Here is a 19,419-nt window from a genome sequence, read left to right on the forward strand (position 1 = left end):
TTCAATAAACTTTATATAATTCTCTTCAATGAGTTAGATTAATGCGAGATAATAATGATGAATAATAATAATAATAATAATAATAATAATAATAATAATAATAATAATAATAATAATAATAATAATAATAATAATAGTAATAATAGTAATAATAATAATAATAATAATAGTAATAATAATAATAATAATAATAATAATAATAATAATAATAATAATAATAATAATAATAATAATAATAATAATAACAATAATATTAATAAATTAATTAAAGATAAATTGTAACGTTCACTTATTTTTAGAAATTAGAACGAATCGTGTACATATACGTATTTACATATGAACGTATGTATGTACGATAGAGATATGTATTGGAAGAGATTAGCATTTGAATATCGTTTTATCTTCCTCTCTCTCTTTCTCTCTCTCTCTCTCTGTCTCTCTCTCTCTTTCTCTCTTTCTCATCATTTTTAATTTTGCAATATTTTTTCCCATTTGCCATCATATGTGAATATAATATTCCTTTAATTAAATAGGGACAAAGTGTGATAATCTGTTAGCACCTCTTCGATTAGCATAATTAGCTAAGAAATTTTTTCAAAAATATTTTCTTCGATACTTTCTATTTCAAACGTAAAGCAGCACACACCATCTTGTCGCTTTTGCGACGTACATAAAAGTACAATAATAATATCTCTCTTTGTATCTCTCTTTTTCTCCCTGTCTTATCTGTACTTTTGTTACTGCTATTTTCTTTTCTTCTACGAACCTTTCGCATACTTCAAACATCGTTAAGTTATATATTACACGTACGCGCGCGCTTATTTTATTTTATTTTATTCTTACATACATTCATAATATTGTTTTTTTCTCTTTTTTTTTTTCTTTTTTATTTTTATATGTATATATATATATATATATATATATATATATATATTTATATATATTTATATACATACATATATATTTTAAATATTTTATTTATTTATCAATTGTATATATTTATACGTATGATTTTTTTTTTAAGATTTCTTTTGGATTAATAGATTCGATTGTCAAAGTTAATACAGCGTTCGTTTTACTCGTAAACGTTTATGTATTTATATGTATGTATTAATCGTTATTTTATCTCTTTATTTTTTTTTTCTCTCTTTCTTTCTTTTCTTTTTTGCTTCAGGCGAAATACAGTAGTAATAGTAATAGTAATAGTAATAGTAATAGTAATAGTAATAGTAATAGTAATAGTAATAGTAATAGTAATAGTAATAGTAATAATAATAGTAATAGTAATAGTAGTACTAATAGTTAGATAATAGTGCAAACCTGAGATGGTTATGCTCGATTGTTAAATATCTAGGCCATTCTGTCGATTATGAAAATGTGACTTAATAGTTGTGAAAAAAAAAAATGATTTAAAGATAGACAGTGATAAATCATTTGACAAGAATAATCAAGTACAAGAACAAGATTTTTCTTTCCTTTTCATTTGAATGAGATTAATCGAAGATATTAATGTATTGAAAATGGCCAATAGCGAATCTGAATTTTGTTAACTTATAAAAATTATAAATAACAATGTAAAAATATCATAAAGTTGAATAAAAATGGACTTTCGAATTTTCATTAGCAAAGCATATTTCACTTTTCAATATTAAATGTATATCGAATTGATACAGGCAGTTTTATACTTTGTCGGTAATGTAGCTAGTAGAGTATCACATGTCGGTAAGAAATTTGTCGGTAAGTTTTTATGATCGGTTACATTAACTTAACTACGAGAATTTATTATTACACATATGTACGAATGTATAGCATTCTTAAAGGGGCTTGCAAATTTTTTCTCATTGATAAAAGGCACTCTTAAGCTACATTATCAACGAAGTACGAAGTATTGCCTGTTTTCAGGCACCACGTATTAAATCACAGAAAATCGATAAATAATCCTAAATGATTAATAACATAATCATAAATCATAATAATTTGATTATATAATACTGAACACTATCGTAACTTTTTAAAAATGATTAACAATTCATGTAAATTCATCAATTCATAACAAATTCATTTGATATCAGATTAATTTATCCATTTTTTATCATTCCATTTTCAAATCATCCGTTAATATTTTCTATGTGAAAAAAAAGAAAAGAAATCTACTTGATTCGATCGCATATTTCTTTATATAATTGATATAAATGTTCTTTAATTTTTCTTCGCATAATATATATTATATTTATATATATATATATATATATATGTATATATATATATAAAATATATATATATATGTATATATATGTATACATGTATATACATATATAAAATTTGTATATTCACTATATGGCCAGTAAATCGCGTAGAACTATTGTTAAAGAGAATTTAAATGGTAAATAGAATAGATTAATAGCAATAAGTATGTAATATACTAGTATCTATAACAGTAGTAATAGCTGTTAATAATTAGTCATTAATTAATTCGAATAATTAGTAGAAAACGCATCTACAATGCGTTAAGCTAATCACGAAAGAATATATGTCTGTGTACATATATATATATATGTATATATATATTTATATATATTTATATATTTCTATATAGTCTTTTCATTTTCCAATAAATAGAGGCTTTTTAATCGTCCGTTAGGATTGTCTATGCGATACTTAATAGCAAAACGTTGAAATGTTTATTAAAGAAATTTTTCATAGTCGTTGCGCAAAACATTCATCTAATCCAAATTCCATTTGAATGCCATACCTTATCCCTTTTTTCTATCTGTCTCTCTCCCTTTCTGTATCTCTCTCTCTCTCTCTATTTGTCTGTCTGTCTCTCTCTCTTTCTGTATCTCTCTCTCTCTCTCTATTTGTCTGTCTGTCTCTCTCTCTTTCTGTATCTCTTTCTCTCTCTCTCTCTTTCTCTCTATTTCTCTCTCTCTCTCTCTCTCTCTCTCTCTCTCTCTCTCTCTTTCTAGAAGATATTTTAAATTGAAATTTGGTACACTCGAAGTCACGTCATTAAATCGAAATATAGAATTTATAGATTATATGAATGATTTATTTTCTATTTTTTTTTTTTTTCTTTATGAGACCTCTTTAAAGTACGATTAGAAATTGCTCTGTTTCTTTTTTTTTTTTTATTATTTTGACGCTCTCTCTTTCTTTCTTTTATTGTTCGAGATAATCGTTTTTGAATCGTTCAGTTGAAATATTCGATATGAAATATTTATTTGATAGAATCTCAATCCGTGGCGTTCTCTATTTGCGATAAGAAGAAGTGTACAAGCTATAACTCACAGCGTTATCAGATATCGTAAATATGTATTATTTATTTATGCAATTATGTTTTCTATGTATAAAGAGAGATTGATTAGTTTAGAAAGCGTAAAGTTTATTTTTGTTTTTTTTTTTTTATATTTTTTAATGTTTTTTTCTATTTTTTAGGATAGTTTAGGCTTCTTTTTTTCTATTTTTTTCTTTTTTTTTTTTTTTTTATTCCATTATCAGTATCGAAAGATATAGAGAGTAGAAAAGAAGGTCATCGTATTTCTTTCTGTTCTTTTTTTTTTTTTCTTTGAGAAGTATTTTTCACCGAATCTAAATAATTGTTGACATAAATAGTGCACATTACCCGCATATATATATATGTATATATATATACATATGCAAGCTATTTTATAAGAATGTTTAGAAGACAAGATCGAGTATATTGTGATTGCGATCATAGTGTTTTCATTTTTTTTTTGTTTTTCTGTTTTGTTTTGTTATTTAATTATAATCTAGCCGTCGTCATATATCATCTTTGACATTACAACATACGTTTATCTAACATCCTGAATTTTATCACATATCCACACACACACACACATACACACAATATCTATACACATGTATTCACATTGATAATTATTGTGATATGGGGAACATTGACACACCATTTTCTAATAACGTGTCAGCAATATACGCATATGTACGTTTTGATTACTCATCGCGATTCTCTCGACAAATAATTTAGACGCGCGCGTTCTTTTTCTTTTTTTTTTTTTTTTTTTTTTTAATTCTTTTTTGTGGTTTGTTTTTATTTATAATTATTATATTTTTATATCGACTCCGTTGTCTCTTAAAAATGTTCATACATGTATTTTATGTCAGTATCATATAATAATGTAATAATATATTTTAAATCTATATAACTTATATATATATATATATATATGAAAGAATAATAAAAAAAATTTTAATTAAAAAATTCTTTTGTGTTGCCTTAAAGAATAAGAAAAATGAATCAAATCAAATCAAATCAAATCAAATCAAATAATCGCAACAAGTCGTCATATAAAAATATAATAATTTAGTGTTATTATTCTAACGACATCGTTTTTGTTTAGAATCTATGACTTTTAGACAATATCCTTCACAGTTACGGATTCATCGTAGATATTATCTTATATTATAATATAATAATATTAGTAATAATAATAATAATAATGCGGTCGTTATATTATTTTCGATATTTTGTAAAAGATCACGAAGATACTATATATCGTTAGGTAGTTAAAATTAAAGTGTTCAATGTTATCACGTTTAAATCACCTATCTCTACTTCGGGCGGGGTAAGCGCAATATGTCTGAACAATTCACGGTCTCTTTTATATCCTTTGTTATATAAAGGGTTGTTATATACTACAGTTTAAATTTTTATATATATACATATATATTCAAAATTCATATATATATATATATATATATATATATATATATATGACACATACATATATATGTATATATATTTACATCACATTGGCCATTACTTTGGTCTTATTTTTTAAACAATCATTTCGTTTTCTCATTAACCATATTAAGAAAAATTAAACGAATTAATCTCAATTAAATTCAATTAAATATTTAAATTATTGTCATTATTGAACTCATTGAAAATATTGAAATTTATTATATTATCATTATTATTTTTATTATTATTATTATATGCTAAACTATCATTTGTGTAAATACTTTATTTAGATTATTTTTTGTATCATTTTTAAATAAAAAATCTTAATCATTTTCATTTTATACATGATTATAAAGTATAATATATAAATATAATAATAATAATAATAATAATAATAATAATAATAATAATAATAATAATAAATTTTCTCATATAATAATAAATTAAAATTGAATTATTATATAATATATAAGATAATATATAAATTTCATTTTTAAAAGTAAAAAATTAAAAAAAATAAAAATATTTATGATCTAAAAATTAAAAATTGTTATATTTCACATAAAAGTACTACTATTACTACTACACTACTACTATTAATAATAATAATAATAATAATAATAATAATAATAATAATAATAATAATAATAATAATAATAATAATAATAATAATATAAAATTAAAATTAAGAGCTTCACACAAAACACTTTAATTTACTTTTGATTTTTTTAATTGAATTTTTTTTTTTCTTTATTTTTTTAAATTAATTATAAAATTAACTTTTTTTTTCTTCGAAAGAACATGCAATGGCCAAAATGACGAAACTGTCATTATGAAATGATCTTCCAAATAATATACTTCCTGCGCTATATGTCGGTATATCATCCTACTAGCTAAAAAAATTGTGCGACCTCTAAACACCAAATTTTTTGTATATTATTCAAATTGGCTGCTAAGTCTCGATTTCATTTGTTAGTTATTTTTCTCTTATTTCTTTTCTTTTCTCTTCTTTCTTCTTTCTTCTTTCTTCTTCTTCTTCTTCTTCTTCTTCTTTTTCTTCTTCTTTTTCTTTTTCTTTTTCTTCTTTTTCTTTATCTTCTTTTTGCATTTTACTCTCTTCCCTCACCTCTGATTATTTTAAATCATATTTTTTATTGAGCTCGACCAGCGAGCTTTACTTTATTTATTATATTTATTTATTTATTTATTTATTTTTTTTTTATTAAATAGATTGTCTTTTCGTTTAAAATGATTTAAGGCGAGAAACCATCGATATCGTCTACAAATTATTTTTTTTTTGTTGTTGTCCGCTTATTTCTCAATTCATAAAGAAATTTTGGCGTTTAAAATCACGATGATCTTGATTGTCATCATCTTTGATTGTGATTAAAAAAATAAACAAAAAAAAAAAAAAAAAAAGAAAAAAAAAGAATAGATGAATAAAAATTAGTTGTTATAATCGATGGTTCCATTGACCTTTTTTTATTAATTAGATTTAAATAAGATAAGAATAAAAATGTACAAAAGTAATTAGTAAATAAGAGAAGAGAATAAAATCAGATTTCAACAAGACTCGATTTTAAAATATTGTACCGAAGTCAATAGGAAAAGTCTTGATAAGGCTTTACGAATCGATCGATTTTCGATTATATCGTTCGATCGATTTGACTTTTTATTTTTTTCTCATAATCCTTTATGCATTTTTTTGGGAAAAATGGATTCTCGTTTGTATACTTTTATATATATATATATATATATATATATATATATATATATTTTTTTTTTTTTCTTTTTTTTTCAATCTTATATACATCGATCAATCATCGACGTTACGTGGTTCGCGTTCGCTCTTCCGTTACAACATTTTCTTTCCTTTAATCTTGATTCTCTTTCTTTCTTAATTTCTTTATTTTTTTAGCTTCGTTCATTTATTTATTTATTTTTTTATATATTTTACGATAAAATTGGAAGAAAAATAATTGCTTTTATCGATCATTATAATTCGCGCATCGTTCGAAACAACAGTTGAACGCAGGTACGCTTTTATTGCTGAAACCATTATATAGACATGTTATTTTTTGTCTCTGTATGTATGTCTGTACGTGTGTATGTGTATGTGTTAATCTTGGATCATAACATGTCAATATTTTTTTTCTTTTATGTATGTATATTGCTGAGAGATTGATTCTGTTCGAATATTAATATTTAAAATGATTAATTTTATATAAATTTCTTTTTTCATATAAATTATATAATAATTATTATAATCATTATTGTACACACACAAATAGATTATATATAACACAATAATATTATTATATAATAATTATTATTATAATATATATATATATATAATGGATATATAATAATTAATTATATAATAATTAATTTATATAAAATTAATCATTAATATATATTTATATATATAAAAACAGAATCATACACAATATATTCATATTTTTTTAGCCAATATATATATGCGTGTATATTTTCCTCTATTATTATTTATTTATATAATTAATAAATCTGTCGATTTTTTTTTAATGTTGTTGGTAGAGGAACACGAATTGGACGCAACATTATAGTGAAAATTATAGATGAATTTAATACTTCATAAAGTTTAGCTTGTGATTACTGTGAGTGGCGAAAAAAAATATTTTAAATAAATAAAGATTAAAAAAAAAGAAAAAATGAGAAAGAAATAAAAAAAAGGTAAAATTTAGTATAATTTTGATTGTCTTTCGATAAATTACATAGAATAATTGTCTCGATATGATTGTCATTGTCGATACAAATGCACGAAATTAATTTACGTTAAAAACAAATAAATGGTCATTGACCTTTACTACTTGACTTTGACTTAGTGTATATATATATATATATATATATATATATATATATAGTATATATATATATATATACTATATATATACTATATCTTTTCTCCAAATTTCATAAAAAAAAGATAATAGTAAAAATAACAAAAAAAAAAAAATAATAAAAATAACAAAAAAAATAATAATAAAAAGAACGAACAGTTCGTCACTAAGTCATATGATTGTCTTTCCCGACATGAATCAACAAAATTTGTTTATATCATATTCGAACGAACAACCCACATACTATAATTTGGATCAAAACAAAAAGGTCATTGACCTTTACCGTTCGATTTATATATATATATGTATATATATATGTATGTGTATATATATACAGAGTGGGCACCAAAAGTTCTCTTATATGATCCAAAAGTTATTAGACCATTTTAAAATTAAATTACTTTCCTTCAAAACTTTTAATATTTGTTTTTATTTATATTTGTTTACTTTATATTGTTTTACTTAATATTTGTTTTTTCTTATCTTTCCTCCCTTTTTCTTTTCTTTTCTTTTATTTTAGATCGTAAAACTACAACAAGCCTGGCTTGTTTGACTTGTTGCCTCTTAGTAAACGAAAGATTTTGATCTATCATAATCAACCAAGCAACATTAGAGCCCCACGCTGATTATTAAATTTAAGGATATTGTATATCCATTCTTCGTTAAATTTTATATCAAGAAAAAAAAAAAAGAAAAAAAAAAAAAGAAAACAAAAGAGACAAAAAATAATTTGAATCGTCAACTCACAGTGATCCTTCAGATAAAACAAATATTAATTCGGAAATAAATATAAGAAATAAAATTTCTTTTGTAAGATACAATTAGACGGAATTTCCATCAAGAGATGATCTTAACGACGGACTCGCTCTCATCCTTGAGTAAAAGACTCAGTCTGAGATCAAGTTCGCCAGCTTCGAGAGCCCATTTTTCCCTTAGCCATCATGGTGAGTCTGCTGTTTGTGTACCTAATGTATGGATCGGGAAGAGAGTATACCAATCAACGGTTAAACGGGTCAATGGTAACAGATCAAAGTTCACTTCGGCGCCACCCAAACCTTGGTTACTTTCGAATCCTTGTTTCTTCTCCCATAACATTATTAAAATATTTCTACCGAGGGCATCGCAGCTGTTGTATTTCAAGGTCTGACGATATTGAGGATTACGTGTATGTCGAACAACTCTTGTCTTTCTTTTCTGCAACCATCTTTCACCGTCTCGTAAATATGTCTTCACGTAGGTATCTGATTTTTGAAAAAAACATATACAATTAGACGAATAAATCATGATCGGATCGTAATTGTAGTTTTAATTAGATCACATTTATCTTTTAACTCGCAAGAAAATTTTTTTTCTCATTAATGCTGTTTGTTTCTTTTTATTTAATTATTTAAATAATTTTCTTTTTCTTTCATATATATATATATATTTAAAGATTGTCGAAGTATTAATTTTTTTTTATATTTATTATCGGTATGCTGTTCATTGTATTAACATTATTAGATAGATGTAATTGAAAACTTAGATATATTTAGAACGTTATAATTGCAACTTATCTGAATATTTTTGAATAATCGGTGAAATTTCTGTTTTTTTCTTTTTCTTGTTTTTTTGAAGACATTTGAAACATAAAGACTGTTAAGAATTAGATTCTTTATATTTATTATTATTATTATATTGGTTATGACAGAATTATTTATTATTTCAAGAAACAATTTTAGATATCGAAAAGTTTCAATTTTAGTTAAAATAAATTCTAAATTTTAAATAAATAGTAGTTTTAAATAAATATATATATGCATCTGTGCACATATATACTCTTATCGAAAAAGATAAACGAAGTATCAAATTAGGGGAGACATTTAATTTTTCATGAAATTCGTTTGTCTCTGTAAAACTACGATTTAGTTTAAAAGATACATAAAAAAAAGAAAAAGAAAAAACAAAAGATTCGTATATCTTCTAGTTGAAAAACTTCAGATGAAAATGTATTTCTTTACCGGGTTCATCTTTTTCTTTTGGGTAGATATCCCTCGCACAAATAACTTCAACCTCGAGAGTACCCTTGCTCAAACAAAAACCTAATTTCACTTCGCCGTATTGTAGACCTAAACAAAAAATACAAGTATTATTTATATATATATATATATATATATACTTATACATATACATATATATATAATATATATGTAAAGTTTGATTGTTCATATAAAACTTTACCGCTTGTCATTTTGAAGCCTTTTGGTAGAATTTGACCTCGTCCTAGCTTCAAGTCGAGATCATTTTCAGTTTTAGTTGCCAGACTGTGATCATTAATTGTATATAACAAATTAAAATTTTATATATGCGTATATATATATATATATATATATATATATATATATATATATGTATGTGCGTATATGTATATATATATAATTTTATTAAATATTATTTTCGTTGGTCTAATAAAAATTTTTTCATTAAACTTTTAACATTAGTTTTCATTTCTTTAATTCAAATGATTAAATTTATTTAACATTATGATTTTTGGAATTTTAAAGAGATTTATACATACACATACATACATACATATATATCTATATCTATATTATACATATGTAACTATCTGTATCTATATATATATATACTTTGTTTTATAAATAAAAGAAAAAATTGAACTTTCATATTAAATATGAAAAAATAAATTTCGAAAATTTTCTAACACTTTATGCTATTCTATTTATATATATAAATATATCTATATTTAAATTAAGCAGTATTTCTTCAATTTACAACATTTAATGCGTATATAACATAAAAAAAAAATATAAAAAACAATTCTTTATGAAAAGAATTAAACAAAAAATTTTTAATTACATTTTTTATGAAATACATCATATTAGCTGTACCGGAAAGTAATGTCGTTTCTGCGCATGTCGATATTTGATTGTGATTAAAAATAAAAACTTGTTAAAAATTTATTCATTTGAATTTAATTTAAGAAAGCGACATTACTTTCCGGTCCACTTAATATATCATATATCGAATGAAAATAAAAATTTGTCTATTAATAATAATACATTGATAAAATGATTTACCTCCATTTATCGTCTTCATCTGATTCACTATTTCGATCCAAGAATCTTTCAGGAATATCCATGACACTCTCTTTGCGCTCACCCCGCCCTGTGTATGATTAAAATAAATGTGCTTTTTTTGTTCTTTCTTTTTTATTTTTATTTTTCTTTATCTTTTTTTTTTTTTTACTTTTTTTACTTTTTATTTATTTCGATCAATTATCCAAATGAAATGGCGTCACAACCTGTGTGTCATTTTATTATATAAATTTTAATAATAAATATAAACAAGAGATTGTTTCAATCGGACGAGACTTCAGGTATATATTAAAGTCGTGGAAATAATTTTGAAAGAAAAATATAATTGTGCAAAACATACATACATTCATCCATTCATCCATTCATCCATCCATTCATTCATTCATTTATTTATTAATTTATTTTTCTTTCTTTCTTTTTTTATTTTAGTTGTACCTTTGAGAGAAAAAAAAAATATATATATATATATCGAAAGGAGAAAAAGGTTTCATTATGTTTTTAAAACTTTTCTTTCATTACATCCGTTCATAAAAGTTTTCTTACTTTTTTAAACGAGCCACCGATACATAGACAGAAGAAATACATCGACACAAAGGTTGCGTTTAACGCTTCTTTTTTCCTTTCTTTCTTTCCTTTTTTTTTCTTACTTTCTTGATTTATTTTTTTATTTCTTATTTCTTTACTTTTTTTTATTTTTCCTTTCTTTAATTTTCTTCATTTTCTCACTATTGCTCACGGTATTCTACATTCGTTAACTAAATCTTGTCACTATCTAGAAAATCGTATATCTCTCGCGTCATCCAAATAAGCTTTTACTCTCTACTTATCAAGGCAGCAAAATACGATATAGCAAAGCATGTTCTCGACGAACGACGAGGCTCACGTGTATTAATATCTCGATTAGATTATTATTTGTTGTAGATTAAAAGGGGAGGAAAAAAGAAAATAAATAAATAAATATATAAATAAAAAATAAATAAATAAATATGAAATAAGATCAATTGTCTCTCTGTATGTGTTCAAATTTTAATAAAATTGATTATTTAATATTCATCAAAATAAAAAAAAAATATATATATATATATACATATACACATATATATTTATTAAAAGAGAAAAATTATTTATTTTAGTCGAAGTTTATTCGAATTATTAATTTGTTTTTTCTTCTTTTTTTTTTTTTTTTTTTTTTTTTTAATTAAAAAAATTAATTCAAAGGAATATTAAAATTTACTGAATGTATTGTGTCTGAATTTTAATTATATTTGTCTAAGAAAAATTTATGTATTAAATATATATATATATACCTATATATATTTTTCTAATTATAATTGCATTGATAAAAGTCCGATCTATATATCAATTTATATAATTACAAAAATAATTAAAAAAAAAAAGAATCTTTAATTTTTTCTTATATCATTCAAACGTTAAAACAAATTCATCCCTATACAATTATTTTACATTTCTTCAACAACAAAACAAAACAAAAAATGAAAGGGAAAAGAAGAAGAGAAAACAAAAATAAATAAATATAAATCTACCCCAATTAAAATGTATATCGTATATAAATACTAATATACCTAAAGTATATGTGTGGGATATTTTATTTAACAATTAATGTCATTGAAAGATCAATAAAAATGAATTAAACTTTTTAATTTAAAAAAAAAAAAACGATCCCTTTGAAACTTACTCGATTTAATTTTATTATCTCTCGTGTTAACTTCTTCTTTCTTTGCGTGGTTCTTTGTCTGTGTTATGTAAGTATGTGCATGTGTACGTTAAATACGGATTAATTATTTCAAACATGTTTTTCGAACTGTAAAAGATATTTAACGTCCCGATCGTTTTCCGATAACACAGTTACAGAAAAATAAATCTTTCATCTAGTAGCCGTTTGACCTACTTTCGGAGCTCCATCATTTTTAAAAGCTTCAGCCGAACTATATACAGGGTGTCTCCCATCGATATATTCTCCGAGAAAATATCTCATCGCGACTTTATGAAGTTACGAGAGATGATTTAACGAGAGAAATATATGTACGACTTTGAATCAATCACAAAGTTTAGATAAAAATATACATTTTTTTTCCTTTTTCTCTTCTTTTTTTTTTTTTTTTTTTTTTTTTTTTTTTAATGTAGTACAGTCATATAGCAATGATCATTTGTAATCGAAAATGCACGCACTGAAAAATTGTTACTATGATTTGTCTACGTTCGTAATAAGTATTAAAAAAGTTAATTTTCCATATCAAATTGAAAATAATTAACAATGTTAAATAATTGGAAGATTACGTAATATTTTAAAATCGATTACGTCAACATTACACAACCGTGTCATTTTTAAATAATATATATTAGTATGTATTATATCGCATATAGAATTGCAGTTAAAAATATGAATTTATCAGTCAGTCTTTAAGATTATTTAGTAAATAGTAATACTTTATTAATAAATATGATTTATAAATTGCAAATGATTATTACAATGTAAATATGAACAAAAAATCATGGGTATTCATTAAAAAAAAAAAAAAAAAAAAAAAAAAATTTACATGTACTTAGCAGCCAAATCTTTGCGAATTTTTCGTAATCAATTTTCTTATAATTTTAACCAGTCGCGAGATATTTGTTCATACATTTATGAACGGACACTCTGTATATATACATTTATGTGTATGTATATGTATATATGTTGCACTCTGTTAAATTCCACGAGATTAACAACGCTTATTTAACAGGTTTAACTTTATACGTTAATTGATAATTAAACGTTTCAATCTACGTGAGTACAATATAAAAAAAAAAAATAAATTAAACGAAAAAAAGAGATATAATAGAATATATATATATATATAGATATATATATTATTTACAAGAAAAAAAAAATATATATATATATATATATACAATATAATCTATTTATTTAAAGAAACCTTATACATTCTAAAATTAAGACTACTCTAATTTCTAATCTCTAATCTATAATTTCTAATCTTTACAGGATTAAATATATTAGCATTCCTTCGGATCTATACGAGCTGCACGATGCGAATAGATAAACATATATTACGTAAAACTATATGGGTATCTCTTATTAAATGTATTTGCATGTTATTTAAAAAAAAAAAATAAATAAATTGTATTATTATATATCATAAAATATATATATACATATATATATTATATATATATATATATATATATATATATATATATATATATATACAATATATATATATATATAATAGTTAATATTAAGTTAGATATTATTATACGATATATTAGAGATTATGTAACAAATATAAAAATAATTAAAAATTAAGATTAGAAGAATAGAAAGAGATAATTGGACATGTTAGAGAGAGAGAGAAAGAGAGAGAGAAAAAAGAGGGAGAGAAAGAAATAAAAATTCTTACCCATATAGTATAGAGGTACCAATATATATATGTTAATGAAAAATTCTAATTTCTATTATTCACATTCTGATTAGGTTAAATAACTCCTACAATATAATAAGTAACTACTGCATGCAGATTTATCGTAAACGTCGGACGAATTTCGCTTTTTTTAAACAAATTAAAAAAAGATATATATGTATATAGTGTATAAATATATATATTGTACATATATATATATATATATATGTATAGATATATGTATGTATACAATATGTAATAATATGTGGTTGGGCCAAAAGTTCCTACGTGAGCTAAAAGATTTTAAGTGATTTTAAAAATCAATTACTCTTTTTCAAGATATTATTAAGTTTACAGTTGAATTTATAGCTTAAGATTTGTAGTTTTGCTATCTGAAATTAAGAAATAGCCTAAAACTTCTCAAAAAATTTTAATTGATTTTTAAGATAATCCCGAATACATTTGGCTTATTTAGGAACTTTTCTGTCCAAACCATAGTTCATACCTAATTTCCAATTATTTCTGTCTTCGTTCAGATCCAAACTAAAAGGAATAATTATCAAATGAAATTTCACAACTGTGATCGATCCCTTGCATCTACGAAAAAAAAAGAAATTTTCGTTCGAAAGATCTCAATTTTAATGGAATTAATTGCAAAAGTGGTAATGAAGAATTCGATAAAATACCTCGATCGATCTATCGGCATCGATGAAAATAACTATATAGGGAAATATTTTTGTTTTCGACGAACAATCAAAATACGTATATATTTAGATAAGTTTAAAAAAAAATTGAAAAATTTTCATTTAATTATTTATTTTTGTCCATTTAAATATCCAGATGAAAGAATATGTTTTAAGGTCGAAATACGTGCGACGATAGTAATGTATATTTGTGTGTGTGGATGTATGTATGTGTGTTTCAAAAGTCTTTTGGCTCCTTACCTAAGGCTGCAACTGCAGGTAACAACTGGTAGCAAGTGGCTAGCGATCAGAATATTTATGAATGCTGGCAGAGAAATTGCTAAGCGTATACTCTTAACAAGCGTTATACTGCACTAACTATACATATATATATATATATATATATATATATATACATATATATATATATATATACATATATATATATATATATATATATATATATATATATATACATATATTGATTAATATGCAAAACCTTTTTTTACATATAAAAAATACAAAAATAAATATATTCATATATTTTACGTATATAATCGTATATATATTTTATGTATATTTTGTATAAAAATATATATAAATTAATTTAATAAAAAGTTAAAAAGAAAAGTATATATATATAATTATATATATATATACATATACATATAATTTTATATATATATATAAAATTAGAAAAAATATATAAATAAATTTCATATATAGAAAAAAAGATTTTGCACATATGTTAACCAATATATGTACATCTATATATACGCATATGTATATATGTATATATATATATATATATATGTATATTATATATATATATGTATATATATATGATGTAGAAATGGAATCCAAAGTGTAGAAGAGAACGAAAATATAAATGTGGTGGGGGGAGGGCTGTAAGAAAAAAGACATCCCCCCGAACTATTAATACACAACTCCATCCTCATAGATTAGTACAACAATAATAATGTTGCTTAGAACATTCCACTTTTTTCTTTTTTTTGCTCTCCTTTGTTTTTGTTATATTCTAAACGAGCTAACCTGTTTTCTATAATACAGAAAAAAAATCATAGAAAGGAGATCAAATAATAATAAGAACAATAATAACAATAATAATAACATCAATAGTAATAATAATAATAATAATAATAATAATAATAATAATAATAATAATAATAATAATAATAATATTAATAATAATAATAATAATAATAATAATAATAATAATAATAATAATAATAATAATAATAATAATAATAATAATAATAATAATAATAATAATAATAATAATAATAATAATAATAATAATAATAATAATAATAATAATAATAATAATAATAATAATAATAATAATAATAATAATAATAATAATAATAATAATAATAATAATAATAATAATAATAATAATAATAATAATAATAATAACGATAATAAATAAATAAATTGGGATATTTGAAATTCGGGTATTATATTAGGAAGATAATAATACTTATTACAATAAAAAAAAGGAAGTTGAAATTTTAAGAATAAGAATAAGAAATGGAGGAAGAAAATAGTCAAAATGATATATTACAGTATATACTCATAAGTAGAATATTGGGTATAGTAATCGGGTTTGTTAGGGAATTTCAATAGTTAGCATACTTTACCTATCGCTTGCGGATTAAACGAGTATGTGTAAAAACCAATCAACGCTAGTGCAGATTTTTTCAAAATACCGTAATACCGAAGGCCATTAGAAGAGTAACTGTAGTTCGTCTAACGAGTTCAGTCAGTAGAAATAAACGAATTAATGGAATATTCGGAATAGAAGATAAAAATGATCAATGTAAATAAAATTTTGAATTCAACAATTACAATTAAATTATTTGTTAGCTAATAATTGAAGTTTATATAGGCTGTCTCATTTTAAATTTGATAAATCATCCAAATATTTTTGATATCTTATTGATATTACAAATCATTGATTTCAAACAAAAGTTTCAATGGTTTTTATAAGAGGAACAATGTAATATTATTTTAATCTATTTCATGGAGAGTGCTGTTGTCTCGAGATACTGCAGTAATAGTTTTTTCTTTTTTTAAATGCTAATCAATATTTTAATCGCTAAGTACCTTCAATATACTTTTTCATCGATATTTCATCGAGTTATGGTGCCCTGAAGTTTAACAAACTGTGCGATTGCAATAATCCTCTTCACAACTGATTAATCCTTGGGATACCGAAAGTTTGCCGACACGTAAATAATAATATCGATAAACCGCATACTACTATCCACTGAATATCCCATTTATATAATAGATTCCGCGGTAGATAAACAGTTAAGATCTCATTAAGATTTTTACAATAGGGTTAAAACATTTGTTGATAAATAAATCTACTTGGGTATACACAGCGTATACTTCATATCGAATAAAATATATTTATAAGCTCGTGATAAAGATTTTAAATTTCATTAAGATTTTTAAATAGGATTACGAAAGTTAGTCAACATATAAACTTATATACATAAATCTATCCACAAACCTCATATTGTATAAACATATTTGTAGAAGGCTCGCGGTAGGTAAAGCATTAAGATTTCATTTAGATTTTAAAACTTCAAACAGGATTAAGATAATAGATAAGATCGGATTGGGAGATAGACAGATAGAGAGATAAAGTTAAATAGATAGATAGATAGATAGATACAGAGAGAGAGAGAGAGAGAGAGAGAGAGAGAGAGAGAGAGAGAGGGAGAGAGAGAGAGAAAAGAAGAGAAACAATGAGTCTTACCGAAAGCCCATAACGGCGGACGACAGAGTCTTGCGGTTTTTTAACGAGGTGGTGTGGAGTGCGGCAGTGGGAAGGAGGCCGATTTACCGGTCCTCGGAGACACAGGCTCGCACTGCCACACGGTAACTGTCGGGACTACGCATTCTGTTGTAGATGGCGATTGGTAGCAGTAGTAGTAGTATTAGTAGTAGTAGTAGTAGTAATAGTAGTAGTAGTAGTAGTAGTAGTAGTAGTAGTAGTAGTAGTAGTAGTAGTAGTAGTAGTAGTAGTAGTAGTAGTAGTAGTAGTAGTAGTAGTAGTAGTGGTGGTGGTGGTAGTAGTAGTAGTAGTAGTAGTAATAGCAGTAGTAGTAGTAGTAATAGTAGTAGTAGTAGTAGTAGCAGTAGTAGTAATAGTAGTAGTAGTAGTTATAGTAGTAGTAATAGCAGTAGTAGTAATAGTAGTAGTAATAGTAGTAGTAGTAGTAATAGTAGTAGTAGTGGTAGTAGTAGTAATAGATAGTAGATAGTAGAGGTAGTAGTAGTAGTAGCAGTAATATTAGTATTAGTAATAGTAGTAGTAGGTAGTAGTAGATCGGTTGATTCGGTTGGCAGATCGGCTTCGTCATAATTCGGCCCACGAATTGTTGTCGTCGATATAGTCGCGAAGGGTTGTTGTCGTTTTATTTTCGTCACAGTTGAGTTGATATCGCCGTAGATGTGACCGAGTAGGTCGCCGTTTCATTCATTTTCGTTTTCATTTTCGTTTGCGTTTTCATTTTCGTTTTCATTTTCGTTTTCGTTTTCGTTTTCGTTTTCGTTTTCGTTTTCATTTTCATTTTCGTTTGAATTGTTTTGCGTATAGATTCGCGTTCAGAGATTAGCGGAAGAGAGCCGACCGAGAAAGGATAATTATTAAAACAATCAAGATTGTTCTTAAGTATGTTTCTTCTTTTTTTTTTGTTTTCTTTCTTTTTTTTTTTTTCAAACGATTATTATTGGAGACACTCAACAGAAGATATTACTTAACAATCAGCTTGGCTTTTTAATCAACAAATTCACGATAGCGCATGATAATAATAATAATAATAATAATAATAATAATAATAATAATAATAATAATAATAATAATAATAATAATCACATAATAAAATTAACAATAATAATAATAATAATAATAATAATAATAATAATAATAATAATAATAATAATAATAATAATAATAATAATAATAATAATAATAATAATAATAATAATAATAATAATAATAATAATAATAATAATAATAATAATAATAATAATAATAATAATAATAATCACATAATAAAATTAATAATTGGCTTACAATATATGTACGTCGAAAGTAAGCAATTGACACACTACTTTCTGCCTTGGTATTTAAGTTTCTAATTTTTAACAACTGACGATGATGATCTTGTCGATCTTGTTCACTAAAGATTGAATATTATTATAGATTAATAGGATGTTAAGATATTTTAGGAGATTCGTCGTTAACATCGTTAAATCGGTCTTCTTTTTGAACATCTTTTTGGGGGAGGGGGCTTTTTAAGTATTAGAAGTGAGTGGGAAGGGGTAGAATTGGATGGGTGAAAGGCTTGACTTCAAGATTCTTGTTAATATCCGAGAATGAAGAAGAAATATTAGTAGTTATTGAAAATATTAGTAGTTGCTCAATTAGTACGCTGCCAGGCAGAAGGAGCAGCAGTCGGCGACAGGCAAAACAATTGGCTCAACACAGTGAAAACGCACGTAGAGATTGTGTGTTTACTATGAATATATATATATATATATACATATATGTATGTGAATGTGTGTATATATGTATGTATG

At 23.9% G+C, this 19,419-nt stretch overlaps 1 protein-coding gene across 2 annotated transcripts in view; it reads right to left on the minus strand.

Annotated features, from left to right (window-relative positions):
• Positions 1 to 8,541: 8,541 nt before the first annotated feature.
• Positions 8,542 to 19,419, minus strand: part of Fife (regulating synaptic membrane exocytosis protein fife) — a 92,227-nt gene continuing 81,349 nt past the window's right edge. Inside the window, exons 19-22 of one of the 2 annotated variants that reach the window (XM_085659178.1) lie at positions 10,680 to 10,767; positions 9,820 to 9,902; positions 9,600 to 9,707; positions 8,542 to 8,843 (exon numbers count right to left, since the gene is read on the minus strand). In XM_085659178.1, the coding sequence (XP_085515304.1) occupies positions 8,542 to 8,843; positions 9,600 to 9,707; positions 9,820 to 9,902; positions 10,680 to 10,767 (581 nt within the window). Of the gene's footprint in view, positions 8,844 to 9,599; positions 9,708 to 9,819; positions 9,903 to 10,679; positions 10,768 to 18,904; positions 19,020 to 19,419 lie in introns of those variants that run through there. The other variant, XM_085659179.1, reaches the window with a different exon arrangement.

This window comes from Vespa mandarinia, chromosome 9 (genome assembly GCF_050613455.1).
Source record: "Vespa mandarinia isolate Hongniang chromosome 9, ASM5061345v1, whole genome shotgun sequence".
Taxonomy (NCBI): domain Eukaryota; kingdom Metazoa; phylum Arthropoda; class Insecta; order Hymenoptera; family Vespidae; genus Vespa; species Vespa mandarinia.